The following is a 15,027-nucleotide window of genomic DNA, read 5'->3' on the forward strand; positions in this document are numbered from 1 at the left end:
TCATACCTTCAAAGTTACCCTTCTTTAAGTTCTGGACCATGGTCTCTGAATTAACTGTTTCATTCTCCATCCTAATGCAGAATTCCACCATATTATGGTCACTCTTCCCCAAGGGGCCTCGCACAACGAGATTGCTAATTAATCCTCTCTCATTACACAACACCCAGTCTAAGATGGCCTCCCCCCTAGTTGGTTCCTCGCCATATTGGTCTAAAAAACCATCCCTTATGCACTCCAGGAAATCCTCCTCTACCGTATTGCTTCCAGTTTGGTTAACCCAATCTATGTGCATATTAAAGTCACCCATTATAACTGCTGCATCTTTATTGCACGCACCCCATATTTCATGTTTGATGCCCTCCCCAACATCACTACTACTGTTTGGAGGTCTGTACACAACTCCCACTAATGTTTTTTGTCCTTTGGTATTCTGCAGCTCTACCCATATAGATTCCACATCATCCAAGCTAATGTCCTTCCGAACTATTGCCTTAATTTGCTCCTTAACCAGCAATGCTACCCCACCTCCTTTTCCTTTTATTCTATCTTTCCTGAATGTTGAATACCCCTGGATGTTGAGTTCCCAGCCCTGATCATCCTGGAGCCACGTCTCCGTAATCCCAATCACATCATATTTGTTAACATCTATTTGCACAGTTAATTCATCCACTTTATTGCGGATACTCCTTGCATTAAGACACAAAGCCTTCAGGCTTGTTCTTTTAACACCCTTTGTCCTTTTAGAATTTTGCTGTACAGTGGCCCTTTTTGTTCTTTGCCTTGGGTTTCTCTGCCCTCCACTTTTCCTCATCTCCTTTCTGTCTTTTGCTTTTGCCTCCTTTTTGTTTCCCTCTGTCTCCCTGCATTGGTTCCCATCCCCCTGCCATATCAGTTTAAATCCTCCCCAACAGCACTAGCAAACACTCCCCCTAGGACATTGGTTCCGGTCCTGCCCAGGTGCAGACCGTCCGGTTTGTACTGGTCCCACCTCCCCCAGAACCGGTTCCAATGCCCCAGGAATTTGAATCCCTCCCTATTGCACCACTGCTCAAGCCACGTATTGATCTGCGCTATCCTGCGATTCCTACTCTGACTATCACGTGGCACTGGTAGCAATCCCGAGATTACTACTTTTGAGGTCCTACTTTTTAATTTAGCTCCTAGCTCCTTAAATTCGTTTCGTAGGACCTCATCCCTCTTTTTACCTATGTCGTTGGTACCAATGTGCACCACGACAACTGGCTGTTCTCCCTCCCTTTTTAGAATGTCCTGCACCCGCTCCGAGACATCCTTGACCCTTGCACCAGGGAGGCAACATACCATCCTGGAGTCTCGGTTGCGGCCGCAGAAACGCCTATCTATTCCCCTCACCATTGAATCCCCAATCACTATTGCTCTCCCACTCTTTTTCCTGCCCTCCTGTGCAGCAGAGCCAGCCACGGTGCCATGAACTTGGCTGCTGCTGCCCTCCCCTGATGAGTCATCCCCCTCAACAGTACCCAAAGCTGTGTATCTGTTTTGCAGGGGGATGATCACAGGGGACTCCTGCACTACCTTCCTTGCACTGCTCTTCCTGTTGGTCTTCCATTCCCTATCTGGCTGTGGACCCTTTCCCTGTGGTACGACCAACTCGCTACACGTGATACTCACGTCATTCTCAGCATCGTGGATGCTCCAGAGTGAATCCACCCTCAGCTCCAACTCCGCAACACGGTCTGTCAGGAGCTGGAGGCAGATACACTTCCCGCACACGTAATCGTCAGGGACACCGGAAGTGTCCCTGAGTTCCCACATGGTACAGGAGGAGCATAACACCCGACCGAGCTCTCCTGCCATGATTTAACCCTTATATTCACTTAAATTGGCAACAACAATGTTAAAAGTTACTCACTGATATAGAAGAGAAAAAAGAAAAACTACTCACCAATCACTTACCCTATTAGCATGGATAGAGGATTAGCTAACTAACAGAAAACAGAAAGTCAGGATAAATGGGTTATTTTTCAGTTGGCAAACAGTGACTAGTGGCATGTCGCAGGGATCGGTGCTGGGTCCTCAACTATTTACAAGCTATATTAATGACTTGGATGAAGGGACCGAATGTAATGTAGCCAAGTTTGCTGATGATACAAAGCTGGGTGGGAAGCCAAATTCTGAGGACACACAAAATCTGCAAAGGGATATAGACAGGCTAAGTGAGTGGGCAAAAATTTGACAGATGGAGTATAATGTGGCAAAATGTGAGGTTATCCACTTCAGCAAAAAAAATAGAAAAGCAATTTAAAATGTAAATGGAGAAAAACTGCAAAGTGCTGCAGTACAGACGGACCTGGGGGTCCTTGTGCATGAAATACAAAAAGTTAGTTTGCAGGTACAGCAAATAATCAAGAAGGCAATGGAATGTTGGCCTTTATTGCAAGCGGGATAGAGTATAAAAGCAGAGAAGTCCTGCTACAAATGTACAGGGTATTGGTGAGGCCACACCGAGAGGACTGCGTACAGTTTTGGTCTCCGTATTTAAGGAAGGATATACTTGCATTGGAGGCTGTTCAGAGAAGGTTCACTAGGTTGATTCTGGAGATAAGGGAATTGACTTATGAAAATAGGTTGAGTAGGTTGGGCCTATACTCATTGGAGTTCAGAAGATGAGAAGTGATCTTGTCGAAACATATAAGATAATTGTAAAGTCCTGTCCTCTCAGTACAGATTCACACGAGGCATGTAGTGAAGTCAAGGTCACTCTGGACATGTATCTTTATTTCACAGCTCTGGAATGCTGCATTTGCCTGAGACCTGTCCTTATATACCTGTTACTTGCAAGTGCACCCCCGGTGGTAAGGTATGCTGGTGGTTACAGATCATATCTTATTACAGTCATGTATAGCATGTTGGGATACAGTTATATATAATAATGTAAGATACATGACATCACCCTCCCCCAAGGTCTTATAGGTTCAGTCTCTCAGGTGGTCTAGGCTCTCGCGTGGAGCGTCTGAGTTGTGGTTCAGTTGTTTGCCTTGGTGTCTGTTTTTCTTTCGGTGTGGATGCTGGTATCTCGCCTGGGCTGTCTGTTTCGATTGGTGTGATTGTTGTTGACTTGCATGGGCTGTCTGTTGGGATTGCCCTTTCCTCAGGTTGTTCCCTCTGTCTGTCCACCAGTTGTGGTGCGAGTTCTACATTGTAGTCTGCCTCTGGTTCCACAGTGTTGTTGGTAAATCTGCTTTTGACTTGTCACTGACCAATATGTCAGGGATTCCGTGCGTTGCGAGGCTCTCCACAGTGGTGGAGGTTGTGCTCGAGTTTAAAATGGTGCATTCGATCCACTTTGAAAATGCATCTACAACTACGAGGAACATTTTGCCCATGAATGGGCCCGCATAGTCTCCGTGCACCCGCGACCACGGTTTGGTAGGCCAGGGCCAGGGGCTCAGTGGAGCCTCCCTGGGGGCATTGCTGAGTTGGGCACGAATGGTGCACCTTCGGACGCAGAGCTCCAAGTCCGCGTCAATACCAGGCCACCAGACGTGGTATCTGGCTATGGCCTTCATGAGAATGATCCCCGGGTGCTCGCGGTGGAGCTCCCGAACAAATGCCTCTCTGCCTCACAGAGGCATGACTACTCGGCTGCCCCACATCAGGCAGTCTGCTTGTAGTGATAACTCATGCATGCGCCTGTGAAAGGGTTTTAATTCCTTGGGGCAGGCATCGCAAGCCTCTGCCCAGTCACCGGTTAGGACACATCTTTTTGCTAAGGATAACGTGGGGTCGCTGGCCATCCAGGCTCTGATTTGGTGAGCCGTCATGGGCGAACCTGTGGACTCAAAGGCATTGATTGCCATGACTATCTCACAGTCCTGTTCGTCAGACCCTTCCGTGGTCGCCAGGGGTAACCTGCTGAGCGCGTTGGCACAGTTGTCTGTGCCTGGTCTGTGCCTTATGGTATAGTCGTAGGATGCCAGCATGAGTGCCCACCGTTGAATTTGCGCTGAGGCGTTGGTGTTTATTGCCTTGCTCTCGGATAGGAGGGACGTGAAGGGCTGTGGTCGGTTTCTAACATGAACTTGGCCCCGAAAAGGTGTTGGTGCATCTTTTTGACACCGTACACGCACGCGAGCGCCTCCTTCTCTACCATTCCGTACCCGCGCTCCGCCCGCGAAAGTGACCTGGAGGCATAAGCTATGGGTTGTAATTTGCCCGCACTATTGACATGTTGCAAAACGCACCCGACCCCATACGCTGACGCATCGCATGTGAGAACTAGCTTTTTACCTGGGTCAAAGAAAGTCAAAACACTGTTGGAACACACAAGGTTGCGTGCCTTATTGAAGGCGCGTTCCTGGGCGTCCCCCCAAAACCAATCGCACCCCTTCCTGAGTAGCACGTGAAGAGGCTCCAGCAGCGTGCTTAAGTTCTGTATAAAGTTCCCAAAGTAATTGAGTAGCCTGAGAAAGGCGTGCAGTTCTGAGACATTCCGGGGCCTAGGTGCCAGGCGAATTGCTTCTGTTTTGGACTCTGTTGGGCGGATTCCATCAGTGGCAATCCTTCTGCCCAAAAATTCAGCCTCGGGTGCGAGAAACAGGCACTTGGATTTCTTGACTCGTAGGCCTACCCGATCCAACCGCTTTAGTACTTTCTCCAAATTACGGAGATGGGAGTCGGTGTCTCTGCCCGTGATAAGTATGTCGTCTTGAAATACAACCGTCCCCGGGATGGACTTGAGCAGAATCTCCATGTTGCGCTGGAATATGGCAGCAGCCGACCTGATGCCGAATGGTCATCGTTTGTACATGAAAAGGCCTCGATGTGTGTTGATGGTGGTGAGTAGCTTGGATTCCTCGGTCAATTCTTGCGTCATATACGCATATGTGGGGTCTAGTTTTGAGAAAAGTTAACCTCCAGCCAATGTGGCAAATAAGTCCTCCGCTCTGGGCAGCGGGTACTGGTCCTGTAGGGAGACTCTGTTTATGGTAGATTTGTAGTCCCCACAGATTCGTACAGATCCATCAGGCTTCATGACCGGGACTGAGTCGCTAAATTCCACAGGTGATATAATGCCTTCCCACAGAAGCCTGTCTAGTTCGTGTTCAATCTTTCCCCTCATCACATAGGGTACAGCTCTGGCCTTGTGATGGACCGGTCTAGCATCCTGTGTGATGTAGATTTTGACTTTGGCCCCTTTTGAAAGTGCCCACACCTGGCTGAAAGAGATGTTCAAATTGCTTTATAACTGTTGAGTAGGAGGTCCGTTCCTCTAATGACATGGCATGGACATCATCCCATTTCCAGTTTAGTTTTGCCAGCCAGCTTCTCCCCAGCAGTGCTGGGGGGTCTCCGGGGACAATCCACAGGGGAAGTCGGTTCACTGTCCCTTTGTGTGTGACAGAGAGCATGGCGCTGCTGAGGACTGGTACGATTTCTTTGGTATAAGTCCTTAGTTTGATGTCGACCCTTGTGAGTTTTGGTCTGTCTCTTTTATGCGGCCACAGTTGTTCAAATTGTTGAGCGCCCATGATAGATTGACTTGCTCCCGTATCCAGCTCCATGTTGACAGGTATCCCATCGAGTAGGATGCTCATCATTATAGGAGGCGTCCTGTTGTAGGAGCAGCGGCCATTGATCGTGTTGACCCGCTGTACACCGGTGTCCCGGGTATTGTCCCCACCGTCATGTGGTGCGCTTTCCGACCTATCCGATTCGTATACCAGCCGAGCTGCCGTTTTTTTGCACATGCGGGCCAAATGCCCTGTATTTTCACAATTTCTGCAAACAGCCTGCTGAAATCAACATCCCCTTGACGAGTGCCCACCCCCAGACCTCCAGCACAGATCTGTTCCATTGTTCAAAGTGTTCCCAAAGAATGAGCTGCGTCAGGCTGATCTCTCTTGAGCTTCTCTCAGTTTGTAGTTGATTGCTCGCATTGTGGGTTGATGAGGTGTGAACGGCCGTTCCTGTGGCCCTTGATGGCTTCTGTCTGCTGTCGAGATCCTGTTCTCCCGGTTTTGTCTGTGTGTGGGGGTAGCAGCTTGTTTAGTGCTGTGAACTTCTTGTTCCGATATTTCGTTAGTTGTCGTACCTGCATTGTAAATCAACCTCGTTTCTTCTTCCCCTACCAAGAATGTCTGTGCAACCAGTGCTGCTGCCTCTAAGGTCAGGTTCTTGGTTTCTATGAGCTTTCGGAATATGCCTGCGTGGCCTATTCCTTCAATGAAAAAGTCTCTCAGCATTTCTCTCCTCAGTTCATCGGAGAACTCACATAAACTAGCCAACCTCTGATGTTCCGCCACGAAGTCGGGTATACTCTGGCCCACACAGCGTCTGTAGTTGTAGAACTTGTGTTTGGCCATGTGTAGGCTGCTCACTGGCTTCAGGTGGTCTCTTACCAGTGTGCTCAATTTTTCAAACGACTTGCTTGCTGGTTTCTTGGGTGCCAACAGATCCTTCATTAAAGCGTATGTTTTCGAGCCACAGCTGGTCAAGAGATGGGCTCTTCTCTTGTCTGCCTTATCGGCGCCTAACCAGTCTTTGGTTACAAAGCTTTGCTGGAGCCTTTCTATAAAGTCGTCCCAATTGTCTCCCGCATTGTGCTTTTCATCGGATCCGTTGTTTGCCATTCTGTGGATTCTATAATCCCGTAACTCGTCGCCACTGTAAAGTCCTGTCCCCTCAGTACAGATTCACACGAGGCATGTAGTGAAGTCAAGGTCACTCTGGACCTGCACCTTTATTTCACAGCTCTGGAATGCTGCTCTTGCCTGAGACCTGTTCTCATATACCTGTCTCTTGCAAGTGCACCCCTGGTGGTAAGGTATGCTGGTGGTTACAGGTCATATCTTATTACAGTCATGTATAGCATATTAGGATACAGTTATATATAATAATGTAAGATACATGACAATAATGAGGGGGCTTGACAAGGTGGATGCAGAGAGGATATTTCCACTCATGGGGAAACTAAAACTAGGGGACATCATCTCAGAATAAAAGGCCACCCATTTAAAACTTAGCTGAGGAGGAATTTCGTCTCTGAGGGTTGTAAATCTATGGAATTTTCTGCCCCAGAGTGCTGCGGTGGCTGGGTCATTGAATATATTTAAGGCGGAGATCGGCAGATTTTTGAGCGATAATTGAATAAAGAGTTATGGGGAGCAGGCAGAGAAGTGGAGCTGAGTGCATGATCAGATCAGCCGTGATCTTATTAAATGGCGGAGCAGGCTCGAGGGGCCAGGTGGCCTACTCCTGCTCCTATTTCTTAATTTCTTAACTAACAAAGCAGTCCTCTTGACGCTTTTAGGTTGCAGGTCTGCTTTTACTAACTCACAGATCTCGGTTACAGCTTCTTTGTGGAAGCACAGCCTTCCACACAGTCTGCATCACTCAAGTGCAGGTATGGACACCTGTCTCGATATGGGTAAGCCATTCTACCCGTCATCCTATGTGCTCTTAGGTTCCTCGTGCCATGGCGTCGAATCAATCGTCTCCTCCACAGCACCATCATGCAGAAGGCTTGCACGAGGTATGGCATTGTCAATATTGTCCCCATAATTAAATTGTACCTTTGCAAGAAGCTCAAAACAACAGGACAAGGAGTTAAAGCTTCTCTGCTCTCTCTCTCTCTCCCCAATGTCAACGCCCTAGTATGGATCACACCCATGTCTGCGCATGTGCAATAGGCTTGCTTAGAACGGGAAGCTAGGCATTCAAATGAGGCCATTTGGGGTAACGAAGTCTAATGCAATTAATTAATTTTAGAATTTTTTCAAAGTACCACCCCACCACTGACCGAAAGTCTCCTCACCGGCCTTGAGGGTCAGCCGGTAGAATCGCTCCCTCGCCCGGACACAGGGGTTCACTGTCCACCCAACCCCCTCCCCCCCCCCCCCCCCCCCCCCCGGGGCTTCTTTTGAAGTTGAGCCCCTGTGTCGGGACGAGGGAGCGATTCTGCCGGCCGACGCTCCAACCCTTGAGCTCGGTGAGGAGACGTTCGGTGGTGGTGTGGCACTTTGAAGTAAATCCAAAATGAAAGAGTTCAATTAGACTTCCATTTTCTCCGTTTTAAATTTGAAAGAATTAAGCTTCATGATGCATATTTAATGTATTCCTGACTCCCTCCAAAACTTTGCATAAAAACAATGGCAGCTTTCAATACCGATTTCGTAATATGTGCTGTTTTTCCTTAAGTGCCCAGAAAGTTTTTCGGGGGTGGCCACGTACGCCATCCTCGGAGAAATGTAAGTTAGCCAAACTTGTATAAATATGAAAAACTGGCGCATACATCACGCTACGCCTCCTATGACGCGAGAAAAAAGAACCTAAATAAATCGTAACTGAGTTACGCTGGCGCAGAAACTTTGGGGAAACTTGGATATTTTAATTAACACCAAAAAAAGTGGCGCGCGCCAAAAAAATGACGCAGATAACTGGGGAAAATTGAGCCCCGAGTTTTGTATGAATTGTAATGATTAATTTGGTTCTTCAAACGAATACTTTAAGTGTTAAAATATATTGGGGATGAAGCTGAAATGAGGTGATTGTGGAAAGGGGGCCATAGTGAATAGGAATCTTCTTTTACTCACTGCATTTAAATGGGGTTTGATATAAAACGGGCCAACAATTCACTATTGCCCATTTTAAAGCAACTTCACCCCCATTATTACCTCTGATGGTTACATTTTTTCTGCTTCTCTTCCTTTTTATACCTCAATTAACAGAACAAAGGCAGATTACCTGGTCATTATCACATTGCTGTTTGTGAGAATTTGCTGTCCGCAAGTTGACTGCTGCGTTTCCCACATTGCAACAGTGACTACACTCCAAAAGTACTTCATTGGCTGTAAAGCATTTTGGGATGTCCGTTGGTCGTGAAAGGCGCTATATAAATGCATGTACAAAAGCAAAATACTCCGGCTGCTGCCTGACCTGCTGTGATTTCCAGTATTTTCTGTTTTCATATAAATGCAAGTCTTTCTTTTTCTTTCTTTCTTTCTTCTTCTGAGATTTATTTCTATCATTTCTTTTTTGTTTCACTCTTCCTTTTTATTTTCTCTCCATTCAACCTGACTGCTGCGAGCCACCATCACAGCTCCTCTTTGGCAGGATGGTCTGGACCACAGGTTTTGCTTGAGACAAAGTGTGGATCCGTTGTCCTCCTTACTACTGAGGTGAAGCAGGCTGTCGCTAATAAAGGTTCCATCTATTGGCCTAGGCCTGTGAATGAAATACAGGCTAATTTTAGAATATTGTTATATCTCAATGTTCTTTTGTCATATATCAAACTCAGTAACTTGATTGACTGAAAATTGTATGTTCAGATTCAATTGAGAAGAGTCAGATCTGAGTACATTCACTGTCTCATTTCATCACTATTTTCTGCACAGAATGGATTTGGGGATTAAGTTATGTTGGGGATCGATTTTAACCTGAAGCGGGGTTTGGGCGGGACGAGTGCAAAACACATTCGCTGGCCTAAGTTTCATGCCTGGGCTATTTTAACTCCAGAAACTCATTTAAATGCCAGTTCACTACCCGCCCATTCTGGCTGACGAAGATGCTCAGTTATTGAGCATGCTCAAGACTGAGAATGGCAGATTTTTGGTCACTAAGGGAATCAACCTGTGAGTCGTTACCGCTCGCAGCAACCTCGCGGGGAGCTGGCCAATTTCCGCCACGTGGCGGGAAGGGGTTGGTGCGCGGCGCCAGGTGGTCACCGCGCACAGCGATGACATCATCATGGTTTCGCGACGGCCCAATGGGCTACCGTGGCTGCGTCTCCCCCAACTCCCACGTAATTTCACGGGAGCCGGTAGCGTCCCCCACCACCTTCCCCAGACGAAAACAGTTTCGTGCCCCATTAGTGCCCCCCGAAGGCGCTAATGGGTGGTGTAAAACATGGCAATTTCGGCACCTTTTGGCTTATAACAATTGAGGCAGGGTACAGAACATTTGTTCATCTTTATTCAAGATTGTTGCTGAGTTTGCTGGTGGTTGAATATATACTTTGATAGTATCAGAATGCTAGTCAGGTTAATGTGTGTTAAAAAGGAATTATATTTTGGATTTATAATTGAGTAACCTAACTATAATTTTAATTTGTTAAAGGATCTCAGGAGCGTGATCAAAAAAGTTGCAATTTTTCTTAATAAGAAGTTGGATGGAGAAACCTTGGAGTCAATTTTGGATCAATGCACCTTTAATCATATGAAAGCAAACCCGAAAACCAACTTCGAACTTTCAGCGCGGCTGTTCGATGCTGAAAAAAGCTCTTTTTATAGAAAAGGTAAGTAATGCTATTGATCACAGGAAAGGACTAGTCTGTACATATAAGTCTTAAATTTGTTTTAAAAAATTGGTCTCTGTTCCTGTCCTTATTTCTACTGGCAAGAAATTTAAAATCAATGGGAAACATGCAGACATAATTTGGTTGTGATTGAGCACTTTCACCATAATGGTCTTCAGGGATGGTTTTCTTCGATTTTCTAAATGTTTGTAGCTACCAGTGAGTATTTGAAATTAGTTTGCATTGGGTTAGATTCTGCGCCAAAATTGTGAAATACTGTTGGACTTATTTACAACATCAAAGCTTATTGCTTAAAGTACAACATCAAATGGAAAATAATGCAAGCGTTAGTGGAACATGTTGAGTGATGCAGGAATGGTTGTACAGCAGACCTTTACTTGCAGTCTCGAAGTGTGATTCCACCACCCAATGCTCCCTGTGCATCTCAGGAAATCGTTGGTGCACAGTCCATGGTTTTGGATCCATTCATTTTAATGGCCTGTGCTTTCCCAAGACACACTTCCGATGAATACCACTTCCCATTGGGATTGTTGGATCACAAAATCACCCAATTTGTGTTTTTGTTCCAGTTTCAGTATTGCAATGATATGCATTATTCTACCTGTATAATATTAGGAATTGTTAATCTGTTACTAATTCTAAATTGATGTGATCTGTACATATTTACTTTTATTTGATGTTTAATTCTGGGATGATTTATTTTTTAGGGATCGTTGGAGACTGGAAGAATCACTTTCTCGTGACTCAGAGTGAATGGTTTGATGCCATCTACCAGGGGAGGATGGCAGACTTCCCCTTGAAGTTTGACTATGATATTAATTAAAGTAGTAACTTTAAAATGTTGTAAGCATTTAAAGGTTGGCTCATGTCCGATTCTTCACACCTCCTTGTCTTTCTATTTTCCACAGAAATACCTCTAACATTGTTTTCATTGATACTCCACCCTTCAAATAACTCCTGGTCTCACTCGCCCTCCGAACTTGGATATCGAACTTTGACTCCATCTTACTTACAAGTGAATTTCAGTCCCAACACAGAACCTCTGAATTTAACCTTGGACTCTCTCTTGTGATCTCCTTCTTATTTGCTATTTACTACCAGGACATATTTATCCTAATCAATGCCATTCCTCTGTACCTTGGGTTTCCATGTGTCCATTTGAGTGAGCGTTGGCTGTTGCCCCAGAACCGAGCCTATTACTTCATTGTGCAATTTCTTTTCATCCTTCTTGAGCCCTTCTCTCCTGTCTCCTCGCTTCCTGTTATCCAGTCATGCCTACTTTCATTTCTCCCCTCCTGGGTGTTTTACCCCCACAAATCCCGATCCCAACTCTTCACTACTCCCTGATCTTAGAAACTCTCCTGCAGGGATCCCAGGCTTGACTCCCTCTTGGATAAGCCCACAGCTTCCCACAATGCCTCTCTCGGCATGCTCTGAAAGAAAGACTTGCATTTATATATCACCTGTCACGACCATTGGATGTCTCAAAGCACTTTACAGGCAATGAAGTACTTTTGGAGTGCAGTCACTGTTGAAGGGACCATTGAGGCACTCGTCGCTGCCTCCTTACGAGCAGCAACCTTAACTGCCCCATCCTACTCTCTCACCAACCTTCTTACCCAGCACGTTTGCTGGTAGCTAATTTTATCAACTTCCTCCCCGTCCCACTCAACCCTGCCAGTGGATCAGCAATCATCGCCCCTCGCCATGTCTCCCTCCAGAATGTCCTCCCTCCATACAAACGTTTTTACCCATGTTCACGCCCACCCCCTCAACTCGGCCATCTTAAGTGACCTCTCTATTCCTATCGACCCAATCACAGACAAGGCCATCTCTGATCGCTTCTTGCATCCCTCACCACTCACATCCCACTTCATCTTCTAACCTCACTTCCTTCTGCATCCACCCCTGGAAAAACCTCACTCCCAACTATCTAGCCTATGTCCCTCCATTTGCTACAACACTTCTACAGCGACCAATGTGCTTAATCACACCATCACTTCCACCTTTAATGCCCTTGTTCCCAGTAACACTTTACTTTCTCCCACCCTGGTCATTCCCCTTGGTGCGGCTCCCATTTTCATTCCCTTAAGTCCAAGGGATATAGGCTGCGACTTTTCCTACCGGGTTGGGAGAGAGGCGGGTGACTTCAGGTGCGGATTGGAACCCCGCTTCTGATTGCAGCTCTGTAGAAGTGATTTTACCTTATTAAGCCCGACCTGCGAGGATCCTGGCCAATTAACAGGAAGCGGGTCTGATGACATCATTTGATGATGTGTCATCAGCCGGTTTCCTTAAAGGGACCATGGTCACATTCATTTTGACAGTTGTGCTGTCATTGTTCTGGTGCATTGAGGTTTTGCAAACGCTGACAAACAAGGTACAAAGGTGCAAGGCTGCACCCAAACCCTTTCATCACTCCCTCCATAAGCATGCAGAAAGGATCTCTTCCCTTCCAATGGGCAGAAGAGAACTCCCCAGGACAACAATGCAGCCTGCTTGCTCAATGCACAGGAGGTTACAAGCAGGCATGTCATCTGGAGGAGCTGGTTGCAGTGGCACAAACCTTTCAATGATTACATTTGACCACAAAACACTACTGCAAAGCCAAACTCAACCTCATCCTGCTGAGCCATTCCTCACATCCCCAATACTCTGCCTTTCCTACCCGACTCCTGCACATCCTTACTCACACCAACTTACCTTGTCCCTCCAGTCATCCCTCTCTCTCTCTCTACACTATCACATCCCCATCTCACTAATCACCCCTCATACTCATTATTGTCCAATCATACCAACTAACAACACACAAGAGTAGATACTTGGGTATTTTAGCCAATATTCAAGTTTCTGTTAAAATGTTGTCAAACATTGAAATCTTTATTTTTAACACTTTGCCTTGTTGGACATATTAGTGTGCTTCTTTGGAATTGGTTTAGTAAGTTGTAGTGAATGGTGAGACATAACGGTTCCCCCCTGCAATGGTGATGAGTATGAAAGGAATGGTTTGGGCATTGTAGGGATGCTTTATGATGTTGGTGTGTGGTGGTGCCAACCTAGCGCATCATGTGGCAGCCAGGGTGTACGGCATCAAGTGAAGTAAATGTGGCCATGGTGAGGCCATCCTGGGCAGCAATGTAGTCGGGTGCTGATGCCCTATGTCCTGTGCAGCATTAGGTGATTGCGGAGAAGGTTGGTGTTGTTGCTGGGGTGCCTGTGATGTTGGTATTGGAGCTGATCGTTGTGGAATTCTGAGGACTATGGTGACATTTTTTCAAAGGCACCAATGCTGATGTAATGGATGGCAGCTGAAGTTGAGATGACAGAAGCGATCTGTCAATGGTGAGATAGGTTGTGCGAAGGAGGTGACCGTGGATCACCATAGGCAGTCCCTTGCTTCCAGTCTAAAAATGAGTCCTTAGGAACAGTCCAATAAAAGAACCACAGTCCCTGACGCAGGTGGGACATGTGGGAGCACAAGCCTGCATTTCTGAACTCTTTGCTTCGGCGCGGTCTGAGACTGAAAAGGTTAAAAGTTGGAAGATTGAAGTTTGGATTAAAAACAGGAAGATTGGATGTTTGGATCAACAGAGGCCGCTCGATGATCGGAGCCACTTAGCCATTCAAATGTGACATTCTGATCGCCTGTATGCTTACAGTACTTCATGGTGGGAGTGGATTTATGGCAGTGAGACTTGACTTTGGGATAATGCGTAGCTGGTCATTGTCTGTGTATATTGAGTATTTGAGTGTAACTCGTTACTATGCGAATAATAATCTATGCATGGAATCAAAGAAACTCCTCTGCTGATCATCTGAGTTGTGAAAAGTACTTCATGATATTGTCTATATTTGAGTGTATCTTGTTACTATTTGATGACATCATCTGTATGTTAAACGATCTGGTTTGTGTATCGTAATTCAGAAAGCAGTTAGCCGTGATTTCAGGATTGTCTGCATGTTAATGGTCTAAATGTACTAATAGAGTTCAAAGGCTTTTTTAATATAAAGATGAGAATTTAGACACTGGGCACCAGACACTGACGTGTCGGAAGGTGTGTCACAAGCAGCCACGGAAAGCAGAGAGCTGCCTTTGTGAAGTACCTCAGTAACTTTCATACTGGGTTTGTTTAATATGAATGTTTAAATAAAAGACATGATCCTGCCTTTACTACAACTGAGTGCGTGTGTAATTTGATGTTTAAAGCAACGAAGCGAAAAGAGTAAGACAGCCGTTACAACAGGACAGACAGTCGTTGAGGGAAAGGGTGGGTGGGATTGGTTTGCCCTACGCTCTTTCCGCTGTCTGCGCTTGATTTCTGCATGCTTTCATTGATGAGATGCAAGGTGCTCAGCGCCTCCCGGATGCACTTCCTCCACTGAGGGCGGTCTTTGGCCAGGGACTCCCACGTGTTGGTGGGGATGTTGCACTTTATCAGGGAAGCTTTGAGGGTGTCTTTGTAATGTTTGCTTTGGCCACCTTTGGCTCGTTGCTGTGAAGGCGTTCCAAGTACAGCGCATGCTTTGGGAGCCTGGTGTCTGGCATGCGAACGATGTGGCCTTCGCAGCGGAGTTGATCAAGTGTGGTCAGTGCTTCAATGCTGGGGATGTTGGCCTGGTCGAGGACGCTAACGTTGGTGCATCTGTCCTCCCAGGGAATTTGTAGGATCTTGCGGAGGCATTGTTGGTGGTATTTCTCCAGCGACTTGAGGTGTCTACTGTACATGGTCCAT

The 15,027-nt window shown here is 46.3% G+C and overlaps 1 protein-coding gene across 1 annotated transcript in view; it reads left to right on the forward strand.

The window, feature by feature from the left end:
- The window catches only part of LOC139279824 (amine sulfotransferase-like), a 55,776-nt gene extending 41,311 nt beyond the window's left edge, over positions 1-14,465 (forward strand). The window contains exons 7-9 of the mRNA XM_070899071.1: positions 10,096-10,273; positions 11,002-11,095; positions 11,203-14,465. Of these exons, the coding sequence (XP_070755172.1) occupies positions 10,096-10,273; positions 11,002-11,095; positions 11,203-11,248 (318 nt within the window). The 3' untranslated portion in view covers positions 11,249-14,465. The remainder of the gene's footprint in view (positions 1-10,095; positions 10,274-11,001; positions 11,096-11,202) is intronic.
- The last annotated feature ends 562 nt before the right edge of the window (positions 14,466-15,027 follow it).

This window comes from Pristiophorus japonicus, chromosome 14 (genome assembly GCF_044704955.1).
Source record: "Pristiophorus japonicus isolate sPriJap1 chromosome 14, sPriJap1.hap1, whole genome shotgun sequence".
NCBI lineage: Eukaryota > Metazoa > Chordata > Chondrichthyes > Pristiophoridae > Pristiophorus > Pristiophorus japonicus.